Here is a 12,855-nt window from a genome sequence, read left to right on the forward strand (position 1 = left end):
TTTGTGGTAGTGTGAGGGTATGTTTGTGATAGTGTGAGGGAATCTTTGTGGTAGTGTGGGTATGTTTGTGTAGTGTATATGTTTGTGGTAGTGTGAGGGTATGTTTGTGGTAGTGTGAGGGTATGATTGTGGTAGTGTGAGGGTATGTTTGTGGTAGTGTTAGGGTATGTTTGTGGTAGTGTGTGGGTATGTTTGTGGTAGTGTGAGGGTATGTTTGTTTGTGTAGTGTAAGGGTATGTTTGTGATAGTGTAAGGGTATGTTTGTGGTAGTGTGAGGGTATGTTTGTGGTAGTGTGAGGGTATGTTTGTGGTAGTGTGAGGGTATGTATTTTGGTAGTGTGAGGGTATGTTTGTGGTAGTGTGAGGGTATGTTATGTGGTAGTGTGAGGGTATGTTTGTGGTAGTGTGAGGGTATGTTTGTGGTAGTGTGAGGGTATGTTTTTGGTAGTGTGAGGGTATGTTTGTGGTAGTGTGAGGGTATGTTTGTGGTAGTGTGTGGGTATGTTTGTGGTAGTGTGAGGGTATGTTTGTGGTAGTGTGAGGGTATGTTTGTGGTAGTGTGAGGGTATGTTTGTGGTAGTGTGAGGGTATGTTTGTGGTAGTGTGAGGGTATGTATGCGGTAGTGTGAGGGTATGTTTGTGGTAGTGTGAGGGTATGTTTGTGGTAGTGTGAGGGTATGTTTGTGGTAGTGTGAGGGTATGTTTGTGGTAGTGTGGGTATGTTTGTGGTAGTGTGAGGGTATGTTTGGGTAGTGTGAGGGATTTTGTGGTAGTGTTATGTTTGTGGTAGTGTGAGGGTATGTTTGTGGTAGTGTGAGGGTATGTTTGTGGTAGTGTGAGGGTATGTTTGTGGTAGTGTGAGGGTATGTTTGTGGTAGTGTGAGGGTATGTTTGTGGTAGTGTGAGGGTATGTTTGTGGTAGTGTGAGGGAGGGTATGTTTGTGGTAGTGTGAGGGTATGTTTGTGGTAGTGTGAGGGGTTTGTGGTAGTGTGAGGGTATGTGGTAGTGTGAGGGTATGTTTGTGGTAGTGTGAGGGTATGTATGCGGTAGTGTGAGGGTATGTTTGTGGTAGTGTGAGGGTATGTTTGTGGTAGTGTGAGGGTATGTTTGTGGTAGTGTGAGGGTATGTTTGTGGTAGTGTGAGGGTATGTTTGTGGTAGTGTGAGGGTATGTTTGTGGTAGTGTGAGGGATTGTATGTTTGTGGTAGTGTGAGGGTATGTTTGTGGTAGTGTGAGGGTATGTTTGTGGTAGTGTGAGGGTATGTTTGTGGTAGTGTGAGGGTATGTTTGTGGTAGTGTGAGGGTATGTTTGTGGTAGTGTGAGGGTATGTTTGTGGTAGTGTGAGGGTATGTTTGTGGTAGTGTGAGGGTATGTTTGTGGTAGTGTGGGGGTATGTTTGTGGTAGTGTGAGGGTATGTTTGTGGTAGTGTGAGAGTATGTTTGTGGTAGTGTGAGGGTATGTTTGTGGTAGTGTGAGGGTATGTTTGTGATAGTGTGAGGGTATGTTTGTGGTAGTGTGAGGGTATGTTTGTGGTAGTGTGGGGGTATGTTTGCGGTAGTGTGAGGGTATGTTTGTGGTAGTGTGAGGGTATGTTTGTGGTAGTGTGAGGGTATGTTTGTGGTAGTGTGAGGGTATGTTTGTGGTAGTGTGAGGGTATGTTTGTGGTAGTGTGAGGGTATGTTTGTGGTAGTGTGAGGGTATGTTTGTGGTAGTGTGAGGGTATGTTTGTGGTAGTGTGAGGGTATGTTTGTGGTAGTGTAGGGGTATGTTTGTGGTAGTGTGAGGGTATGTTTGTGGTAGTGTGAGGGTATGTTTGTGGTAGTGTGAGGGTATGTTTGTGGTAGTGTGAGGGTATGTTTGTGGTAGTGTGAGGGTATGTTTGTGGTAGTGTGAGGGTATGTTTGTGGTAGTGTGAGGGTATGTTTGTGGTAGTGTGAGGGTATGTTTGTGGTAGTGTGAGGGTATGTTTGTGGTAGTGTGAGGGTATGTTTGTGGTAGTGTGAGAGTATGTTTGTGGTAGTGTGAGGGTATGTTTGTGGTAGTGTGAGGGTATGTTTGTGATAGTGTGAGGGTATGTTTGTGGTAGTGTGAGGGTATGTTTGTGGTAGTGTGGGGGTATGTTTGCGGTAGTGTGAGGGTATGTTTGTGGTAGTGTGAGGGTATGTTTGTGGTAGTGTGAGGGTATGTTTGTGGTAGTGTGAGGGTATGTTTGTGGTAGTGTGAGGGTATGTTTGTGGTAGTGTGAGGGTATGTTTGTGGTAGTGTGAGGGTATGTTTGTGGTAGTGTGAGGGTATGTTTGTGGTAGGTATGTTTGTGGTAGTGTGAGGGTATGTTTGTGGTAGTGTGAGGGTATGTTTGTGGTAGTGTGAGGGTATGTTATGAGGGTATGTTTGTGGTAGTGTGAGGGTATGTTTGTGGGTAGTGTGTGGGTATGTTTGTGGTAGTGTGAGGGTATGTTTGTGGTAGTGTAAGGGTATGTTTGTGGTAGTGTGAGGGTATGTTTGTGGTAGTGTGAGGGTATGTTTGTGGTAGTGTGAGGGTATGTTTGTGGTAGTGTGAGGGTATGTTTGTGGTAGTGTGAGGGTATGTATGTTTGTGGTAGTGTGAGGGTATGTTTGTGGTAGTGTGAGGGTATGTATGTTTGTGGTAGTGTGAGGGTATGTTTGTGGTAGTGTAAGGGTATGTTTGTGGTAGTGTAAGGGTATGTTTGTGGTAGTGTGAGGGTATGTTTGTGGTAGTGTGAGGGTATGTTTGTGGTAGTGTAAGGGTATGTTTGTGGTATTGTGAGGGTATGTTTGTGGTAGTGTAAGGGTATGTTTGTGGTAGTGTAAGGGTATGTTTGTGGTAGTGTAAGGGTATGTTTGTGGTAGTGTGAGGGTATGTTTGTGGTAGTGTGAGGGTATGTTTGTGGTAGTGTGAGGGTATGTTTGTGGTAGTGTAAGGGTATGTTTGTGGTAGTGTAAGGGTATGTTTGTGGTAGTGTGAGGGTATGTTTGTGGTAGTGTAAGGGTATGTTTGTGGTAGTGTAAGGGTATGTTTGTGGTAGTGTGAGGGTATGTTTGTGGTAGTGTGAGGGTATGTTTGTGGTAGTGTAAGGGTATGTTTGTGGTAGTGTAAGGGTATGTTTGTGGTAGTGTGAGGGTATGTTTGTGGTAGTGTGAGGGTATGTTTGTGGTAGTGTAAGGGTATGTTTGTGGTATTGTGAGGGTATGTTTGTGGTAGTGTAAGGGTATGTTTGTGGTAGTGTAAGGGTATGTTTGTGGTAGTGTAAGGGTATGTTTGTGGTAGTGTGAGGGTATGTTTGTGGTAGTGTGAGGGTATGTTTGTGGTAGTGTGAGGGTATGTTTGTGGTAGTGTGAGGGTATGTTTGTGGTAGTGTAAGGGTATGTTTGTGGTAGTGTGAGGGTATGTTTGTGGTAGTGTGAGGGTATGTTTGTGGTAGTGTGAGGGTATGTTTGTGGTAGTGTGAGGGTATGTTTGTGGTAGTGTGAGGGTATGTTTGTGGTAGTGTGAGGGTATGTTTGTGGTAGTGTAGGGGTATGTTTGTGGTAGTGTGAGGGTATGTTTGTGGTAGTGTGAGGGTATGTTTGTGGTAGTGTAAGGGTATGTTTGTGGTAGTGTAAGGGTATGTTTGTGGTAGTGTAAGGGTATGTTTGTGGTAGTGTAAGGGTATGTTTGTGGTAGTGTGAGGGTATGTTTGTGGTAGTGTAAGGGTATGTTTGTGGTAGTGTAAGGGTATGTTTGTGGTAGTGTGAGGGTATGTTTGTGGTAGTGTGAGGGTATGTTTGTGGTAGTGTAAGGGTATGTTTGTGGTAGTGTAAGGGTATGTTTGTGGTAGTGTGAGGGTATGTTTGTGGTAGTGTGAGGGTATGTTTGTGGTAGTGTGAGGGTATGTTTGTGGTAGTGTGAGGGTATGTTTGTGGTAGTGTGAGGGTATGTTTGTGGTAGTGTAAGGGTATGTTTGTGGTAGTGTAAGGGTATGTTTGTGGTAGTGTGAGGGTATGTTTGTGGTAGTGTGAGGGTATGTTTGTGGTAGTGTGAGGGTATGTTTGTGGTAGTGTGAGGGTATGTTTGTGGTAGTGTGAGGGTATGTTTGTGGTAGTGTAAGGGTATGTTTGTGGTAGTGTAAGGGTATGTTTGTGGTAGTGTGAGGGTATGTTTGTGGTAGTGTGAGGGTATGTATGTTTGTGGTAGTGTGAGGGTATGTTTGTGGTAGTGTGAGGGTATGTTTGTGGTAGTGTGAGGGTATGTTTGTGGTAGTGTGAGGGTATGTTTGTGGTAGTGTAAGGGTATGTTTGTGGTAGTGTGAGGGTATGTTTGTGGTAGTGTGAGGGTATGTTTGTGGTAGTGTAAGGGTATGTTTGTGGTAGTGTGAGGGTATGTTTGTGGTAGTCTGAGGGTATGTACGTTTGTGGTAGTGTGAGGGTATGTTTGTGGTAGTGTGAGGGTATGTTTGTGGTAGTGTGAGGGTATGTTTGTGGTAGTGTGAGGGTATGTTTGTGGTAGTGTGAGGGTATGTTTGTGGTAGTGTAAGGGTATGTTTGTGGTAGTGTGAGGGTATGTTTGTGGTAGTGTGAGGGTATGTTTGTTGTAGTGTGAGGGTATGTTTGTGGTAGTATGAGGGTATGTTTGTGGTAGTGTGAGGGTATGTTTGTGGTAGTGTGAGGGTGTAAAGGTAGAGTAAATCCCCTGGGAGCTGGTGGGGTTTGATCCCATGGCAAGTGAGTCCTAACAGTCAGAGGCTGGTTGCCTGAGTCATAGTAATGAAAATCTTTGATATGAGGGTATACGGGTGAACAAAACTCTTCTGGAGGGAGAATGGTGGTATCAGGATCAGTTTGAGTGTATAAGGGTGTAGTGGTAGTGCCATGAATTAATAAGTCATGTACAATTACAGGTTCGACCCACAACAGTTTAGTGTTCGTCTGGGAGACCATAACATCTTCAGTGAGAGTGACGACTTCATCTCTAGCCCTCAGACGTACAGGTAAGTCTCACAGACGTACAGGTAAGTCTCACAGACGTACAGGTAAGTCTCACAGACGTACAGGTAAGTCTCACAGACGTACAAGTCTCACAGACGTACAGGTAAGTCTCACAGACGAACAGGTAAGTCTCACAGACGTACAGGTAAGTCTCACAGACGTACAGGTAAGTCTCACAGACACACCTCCAACCTACACCTAAATGGCCGATGTTGAGAATAATGAAGACAGTAATGAAGGTAACTGGTTCCTAGAACCGACAGGGTGATGAATTAAACACTTGTACAACACTGGGGTATCTTTGCTGCGGAAACGGTTCGCCAACCAGTGGCTTCATCAGTCCAATACCGAGAAGAATGGTTGATGTCCAGAAGGAATTTGAGGTAATCAGTCCCTCAGCCTAGAGTCGATGTGTTCAGTCCATCAGTCTTGAAAAGATGGAGCGAACACATCGACTCCAGGCTGAGGGACTGATTACCTTAAACCCTTTCTGAACTTCTACTATTCTTCTCTGTATTGGACTGATGAAGCCACTGGTTGGCGAGACCTTTCCACAATACAGATACCCAAGTGTTGCCCAAGTATCTAATTCATCAAGAAATAACAGGTTACAAAGCCAATTATAACTGTAGACAACAACACTTGTGTACACTACAGGACGTTTAATAACGTTATAATAATGCCTTTTTTCCGTAAAACCATTCTTAATGTAATAAACATTACCTCAAGTACCCCTTAACAAAGCCCCTCACTCACTGTAAAGTTGTCCACCAATAACAGAATTATCCTATTTCATCCAATGTTTCTTGCTGCATCTACTGTCACTCTGCTAGTTAACAGTCACACTAAAGTAACACTGAAACAGCTGATATTAAGATGGTATATAATGTCGACAGGTTGATTAAGACACTTGCAACAGTTAGGTATCTTCATTCCGAAATGTTTCGCCTGCACAGTAGTGTTCTTCAGTCGAGTACGGAGAAGTTTGCAGAAACAGCAGAGATGTGAGGACGAAGAGTGAGGTGTCATCCTAGTGTTCAACACTAGAATAACACCTAGAGTGAGGTGTCATCCTAGTGTTCAACACTAGAATACCACCTAGAGTGAGGTGTCATCCTAGTGTTCAACACTAGAATACCACCTAGAGTGAGGTGTCATCCTAGTGTTCAACACTAGAATACCACCTAGAGTGAGGTATCATCCTAGTGTTCAACACTAGAATAACCTAGAGTGAGGTGTCATCCTAGTGTTCAACACTAGAATAACACCTAGAGTGAGGTATCATCCTAGTGTTCAACACTAGAATACCACCTAGAGTGAGGTATCATCCTAGTGTTCAACACTAGAATACCACCTAGAGTGAGGTATCATCCTAGTGTTCAACGCTAGAATACCACCTAGAGTGAGGTATCATCCTAGTGTTCAACACTAGAATACCACCTAGAGTGAGGTATCATCCTAGTGTTCAACACTAGAATACCACCTAGAGTGAGGTGTCATCCTAGTGTTCAATACTAGAATACCACCAAGAGTGAGGTGTCATCCTAGTGTTCAACACTAGAATACCACCTAGAGTGAGGTATCATCCTAGTGTTCAACACTAGAATACCACCTAGAGTGAGGTGTCATCCTAATGTTCAACACTAGAATACCACCTAGAGTGAGGTGTCATCCTAATGCTCAACACTAGAATACCACCTAGAGTGAGGTATCATCCTAGTGTTCAACACTAGAATACCACCTAGAGTGAGGTGTCATCCTAATGTTCAACACTAGAATACCACCTAGAGTGAGGTGTCATCCTAGTGTTCAACACTAGAATACCACCTAGAGTGAGGTGTCATCCTAATGTTCAACGCTAGAATACCACCTAGAGTGAGGTGTCATCCTAGTGTTCAACACTAGAATACCACCTAGAGTGAGGTATCATCCTGGTGTTCAACACTAGAATACCACCTAGAGTGAGGTGTCATCCTAGTGTTCAACACTAGAATACCCCCTAGAGTGAGGTGTCATCCTAGTGTTCAACACTAGAATACTATCTAAAGTGAGGTATCATCCTAGTGTTCAACACTAGAATACCACCTAGAGTGAGGTATCATCCTGGTGTTCAACGCTAGAATAACACCTAGAGTGAGGTATCATCCTGGTGTTCAACGCAGGAATAACACCTAGAGTGAGGTATCATCCTGGTGTTCAACGCTAGAATAACACCTAGAGTGAGGTATCATCCTGGTGTTCAACGCTAGAATACCACCTAGAGTGAGGTATCATCCTGGTGTTCAACGCTAGAATAACACCTAGAGTGAGGTATCATCCTAGTGTTCAACGCTAGAATACCACCTAGAGTGAGGTATCATTCTAGTGTTCAACGCTAGAATAACACCTAGAGTGAGGTATCATCCTGGTGTTCAACACTAGAATACCACCTAGAGTGAGGTATCCTGGTGTTCAACGCTAGAATAACACCTAGTGTGAGGTATCCTGGTGTTCAACGCTAGAATACCACCTAGAGTGAGGTATCCTGGTGTTCAACGCTAGAATAACACCTAGAGTGAGGTATCCTGGTGTTCAACGCTAGAATACCACCTAGAGTGAGGTATCCTGGTGTTCAACGCTAGAATAACACCTAGAGTGAGGTATCCTGGTGTTCAACGCTAGAATACCACCTAGAGTGAGGTATCATCCTGGTGTTCAACGCTACAATACCACCAAGAGTGAGGTATCCTGGTGTTCAACGCTACAATACCACCTAGAGTGAGGTATCATCCTGGTGTTCAACGCTACAATACCACCTAGAGTGAGGTATCATCCTGGTGTTCAACGCTACAATACCACCTAGAGTGAGGTATCCTGGTGTTCAACGCTACAATACCACCTAGAGTGAGGTATCCTGGTGTTCAACGCTACAATACCACCTAGAGTGAGGTATCATCCTGGTGTTCAACGCTACAATACCACCTAGAGTGAGGTATCATCCTAGTGTTCAACGCTACAATACAACCTAGAGTGAGGTATCATCCTGGTGTTCAACGCTACAATACCAACTAGAGTGAGGTATCATCCTAGTGTTCAACGCTACAGTACCACCTAGAGTGAGGTATCCTGGTGTTCAACGCTACAATACCACCTAGAGTGAGGTATCATCCTGGTGTTCAACGCTACAATACCACCTAGAGTGAGGTATCATCCTAGTGTTCAACGCTACAATACCACCTAGAGTGAGGTATCCTGGTGTTCAACGCTACAATACCACCTAGAGTGAGGTATCATCCTGGTGTTCAACGCTACAATACCACCTAGAGTGAGGTATCATCCTAGTGTTCAACACTACAATACCACCTAGAGTGAGGTATCATCCTAGTGTTCAACACTAGAATACCACCTAGAGTGAGGTATCATCCTAGTGTTCAACACTAGAATACCACCTAGAGTGAGGTATCATCCTAGTGTTCAACACTAGAATACCACCTAGAGTGAGGTGTCATCCTAGTGTTCAACACTAGAATACCACCTAGAGTGAGGTATCATCCTAGTGTTCAACACTAGAATACCACCTAGAGTGAGGTATCATCCTAGTGTTCAACACTAGAATACCACCTAGAGTGAGGTATCATCCTAGTGTTCAACACTAGAATACCACCTAGAGTGAGGTATCATCCTAGTGTTCAACACTAGAATACCACCTAGAGTGAGGTGTCATCCTAGTGTTCAACACTAGAATACCACCTAGAGTGAGGTGTCATCCTAGTGTTCAACGCTACAATACCACCTAGAGTGAGGTGTCATCCTAGTGTTCAACGCTACAATACCACCTAGAGTGAGGTATCATCCTAGTGTTCAACGCTACAATACCACCTAGAGTGAGGTATCATCCTAGTGTTCAACGCTACAATACCACCTAGAGTGAGGTATCATCCTAGTGTTCAACGCTACAATACCATCTAGAGTGAGATATCATCCTAGTGTTCAACACTAGAATACCACCTAGAGTGAGGTATCATCCTAGTGTTCAACGCTACAATAACACCTAGAGTGAGGTATCATCCTGGTGTTCAACACTAGAATAACACCTAGAGTGAGGTATCATCCTAGTGTTCAACGCTACAATAACAACTAGAGTGAGGTATCCTGGTGTTCAACACTAGAATACCACCTAGAGTGAGGTATCCTGGTGTTCAGCGCTAGAATACCACCTAGAGTGAGGTATCATCCTGGTGTTCAACACTAGAATACCACCTAGAGTGAGGTATCATCCTAGTGTTCAACGCTACAATAACACCTAGAGTGAGGTATCATCCTAGTGTTCAACATTAGAATACCACCTAGAGTGAGGTATCATCCTAGTGTTCAACATTTACAATTGGTTTCTCTTCCATGTTCTTGCTATTCCTCTAAGTATAAGTTCGTAAGGTCACCAAAAAGCTCTGGCTTTACTTCATATTTTCACTAGTATTTTTTCATGTGCTAACACACATATATTACATATCTTCCTCTGAACATGTGTAAAAACACATATTTTTTTCACTGTGGTATTTTTTTGTATTAGTGACCACAAGTTTTATTGTGATTTTTTCCATCTAGTCACAATATCGTGACTGAAACAATATATAAATATCCTGCACATAGGAGAATGGCTCTTAGGACGACGTTTCGGTCCCACTTCGACCATTATATATACTCAGAAATTTTCCAATCAACTCTATAGTATATACATAAATGATAACATTAATTCCAAGTCACTCTCACACTGTCACTACCTGTATTGTTTACCATCTCAGAGTGACAGAGATCCGGCCTCACCCGGATTTCAAGTCCCACGGTTTTTACAACGATGTGGCGCTCATCCGGCTGGATCAGCCTGTGGACTTCACTGAGTACATCGTACCTGTTTGTTTACCTTCCGAGGAGTTCTCCAGACAGCCCCTTGACCACCTGGTGGGACAGACTCCCTCAGTCATAGGCTGGGGGTCCACCTTCTATGGTAAGTTAAGAGGCGCCTGAGTTTCCCTGTCTCCTAATATCAAATATATTTTCCCCGATAATCGTCTTTATTTTCTCCACTATAATCTACCAAGTCCATAATTACTATCACATTTTCTTTGTTTCATAAGGTAAAGTCCAGGATCTTTACTTAATTCATGGTGTAACTTAACAAATCTTTGATTACAGAGGCACTTCAGCTGGAGGGCCTCTGTCAGCTGGAGGGCCTCTGTCAGCTGGAGGGCCTCTGCCAGCTGGAGGGCCTCTGCCAGCTGGAGGGCCTCTGTCAGCTGGAGGGCCTCTGCCAGCTGGAGGGCCTCTGCCAGCTGGAGGGCCTCTGCCAGCTGGAGGGCCTCTGCCAGCTGGAGGGCCTCTGCTAGCTGCAGGGCCTCTGCCAGCTGGAGGGCCTCTGCCAGCTGGAGGGCCTCTGCTAGCTGGAGGGCCTCTGCTAGCTGGAGGGTCTCTGTCAGCTGGAGGGTCTCTGTCAGCTGGAGGGTCTCTTCCAGCTGGAGAGCCTCTGTCAGCTGGAGGGCCTCTGCCAGCTGGAGGGCCTCTGTCAGCTGGAGGGCCTCTGTCAGCTGGAGGGCCTCTGCCAGCTGGAGGGCCTCTGTCAGCTGGAGAGCCTCTACCAGCTGGAGGGTCTCTGCTAGCTGGACAGCCTCTGTCAGCTGGAGGGCCTCTGCCAACTGGAGGGCCTCTGTCAGCTGGAGGGCCTCTGTCAGCTGGAGGGCCCCTGCCAGCTGGAGGGCCTCTGCTAGCTGGAGGGCCTCTGTCAGCCGGAGGGCCTCTGCCAGCTGGAGGGCCCCTGTCAGCTGGAGGGCCTCTGTCAGCCGGAGGGCCTCTGCCAACGGAGGGCCTTTGCCAGCTGAAGGGCCTCTGCTAGCTGGAGGGCCTCTGCTAGCTTGAGGGCCTCTGCCAGCTGGAGGGCCTCTGTCAGCTGGAGGGCCTCTGCCAACGGAGGGCCTCTGCCAGCTGAAGGGCCTCTGCCAGCTGAAGGGCCTCTGCTAGCTGGAGGGCCTCTGCCAGCTGGAGGGCCTCTGTCAGCTGGAGGGCCTCTGCCAACGGAGGGCCTCTGCCAGCTGAAGGGTCTCTGCTAGCTGAAGGGCTCTTCTAGCTGGAGGGCCTCTGCTAGCTGGAGGGCCTCTGCTAGCTGGAGGGCCTCTGCTAGCTGGAGGGCCTCTGCTAGCTGGAGGGCCTCTGCTAGCTGGAGGGCCTCTGCTTGCTGGAGAGCCTCTGCTAGCTGGAGGGCCTCTGCTAGCTGGAGGGCCTCTGCTAGCTGGAGGGCCTCTGCTAGCTGGAGGGCCTCTGCTAGCTGGAGGGCCTCTGCTAGCTGGAGGGCCTCTGCTAGCTGGAGGGCCTCTGCTAGCTGGAGGGCCTCTGCTAGCTGGAGGGCCTCTGCTAGCTGGAGGGCCTCTGCTAGCTGGAGGGCCTCTGCTTGCTGGAGAGCCTCTGCTAGCTGGAGGGCCTCTGCTAGCTGGAGGGTCTCTGCTAGCTGGAGGGCCTCTGCTAGCTGGAGGGCCTCTGCTAGCTGGAGGGCCTCTGCTTGCTGGAGAGCCTCTGCTAGCTGGAGGGCCTCTGCTTGCTGGAGAGCCTCTGCTAGCTGGAGGGCCTCTGCTAGCTGGAGGGCCTCTGCTAGCTGGAGGGCCTCTGCTAGCTGGAGGGCCTCTGCTAGCTGGAGGGCCTCTGCTAGCTGGAGGGCCTCTGCTTGCTGGAGAGCCTCTGCTAGCTGGAGGGCCTCTGCTAGCTGGAGAGCCTCTGCTAGCTGGAGGGCCTCTGCTAGCTGGAGGGCCTCTGCTAGCTGGAGGGCCTCTGCTAGCTGGAAGGCCTCTGCTAGCTGGAGGGCCTCTGCTAGCTGGAGGGCCTCTGCTAGCTGGAGGGCCTCTGCTACCTGGAGGGCCTCTGCTTGCTGGAGAGCCTCTGCTAGCTGGAGGGCCTCTGCTTGCTGGAGAGCCTCTGCTAGCTGGAGGGCCTCTGCTAGCTGGAGGGCCTCTGCTAGCTGGAGGGCCTCTGCTAGCTGGAGGGTCTCTGCTAGCTGGAGGGCCTCTGCTAGCTGGAGGGCCTCTGCTTGCTGGAGAGCCTCACAGTCCCTGAGGCCCAGGGGCCCCCTCACAGTCCCTGAGGCCCAGGGCCCCCCTCACAGTCCCTGAGGCCCAGGGGCCCCCTGACAGTCCCTGAGGCCCAGGGCCCCCTCACAGTCCCTGAGGCCCAGGGGCCCCCTCACAGTCCCTGAGGCCTAGGGCCCCCCTCACAGTCCCTGAGGCCCAGGGCCCCCCTCACAGTCCCTGAGGCCCAGAGCCCCCCTCACAGTCCCTGAGGCCCAGGGCCCCCCTCACAGTCCCTGAGACCCAGGGCCCCCCTCACAGTCCCTGAGGCCCAGGGCGCCCCTCACAGTCCCGGAGACCCAGGACCCCCCTCACAGTCCCTGAGACCCAGGGCCCCCCTCACAGTCCCTGAGACCCAGGACCTCCCTCACAGTCCCTGAGACCCAGGGCCCCCCTCACAGTCCCTGAGACCCAGGACCTCCCTCACAGTCCCTGAGACCCAGGGCCCCCCTCACAGTCCCTGAGGCCCAGGGACCCCCTCACAGTCCCTGAGACCCAGGGCCCCCCTCACAGTCCCTGAGACCCAGGACCTCCCTCACAGTCCCTGAGACCCAGGGCCCCCCTCACAGTCCCTGAGACCCAGGGCCCCCCTCACAGTCCCTGAGGCCCAGGGGCCCCCTCACAGTCCCTGAGGCCTAGGGGCCCCCCTCACAGTCCCTGAGACCCAGGGCCCCACTCACAGTCCCTGAGACCCAGGGCCCCCTCACAGTCCCTGAGACCCAGGGCCCCCCTCACAGTCCCTGAGACCCAGGGCCCCCCTCACAGTCCCTGAGGCCCAGGG

General features: G+C 48.7%; 1 protein-coding gene across 1 annotated transcript in view; it reads left to right on the forward strand.

Annotated features, from left to right (window-relative positions):
- LOC128691912 (CLIP domain-containing serine protease B9) overlaps nucleotides 1–12,855 on the forward strand; it is a 121,073-nt gene that overhangs the window by 96,088 nt on the left and 12,130 nt on the right. Inside the window, exons 7-8 of the mRNA XM_070101056.1 lie at nucleotides 4,902–4,991; nucleotides 9,771–9,973. Of these exons, the coding sequence (XP_069957157.1) occupies nucleotides 4,902–4,991; nucleotides 9,771–9,973 (293 nt within the window). The remainder of the gene's footprint in view (nucleotides 1–4,901; nucleotides 4,992–9,770; nucleotides 9,974–12,855) is intronic.

The sequence above is a fragment of the Cherax quadricarinatus genome, chromosome 75 (assembly GCF_038502225.1).
Source record: "Cherax quadricarinatus isolate ZL_2023a chromosome 75, ASM3850222v1, whole genome shotgun sequence".
NCBI classification, from domain to species: domain Eukaryota; kingdom Metazoa; phylum Arthropoda; class Malacostraca; order Decapoda; family Parastacidae; genus Cherax; species Cherax quadricarinatus.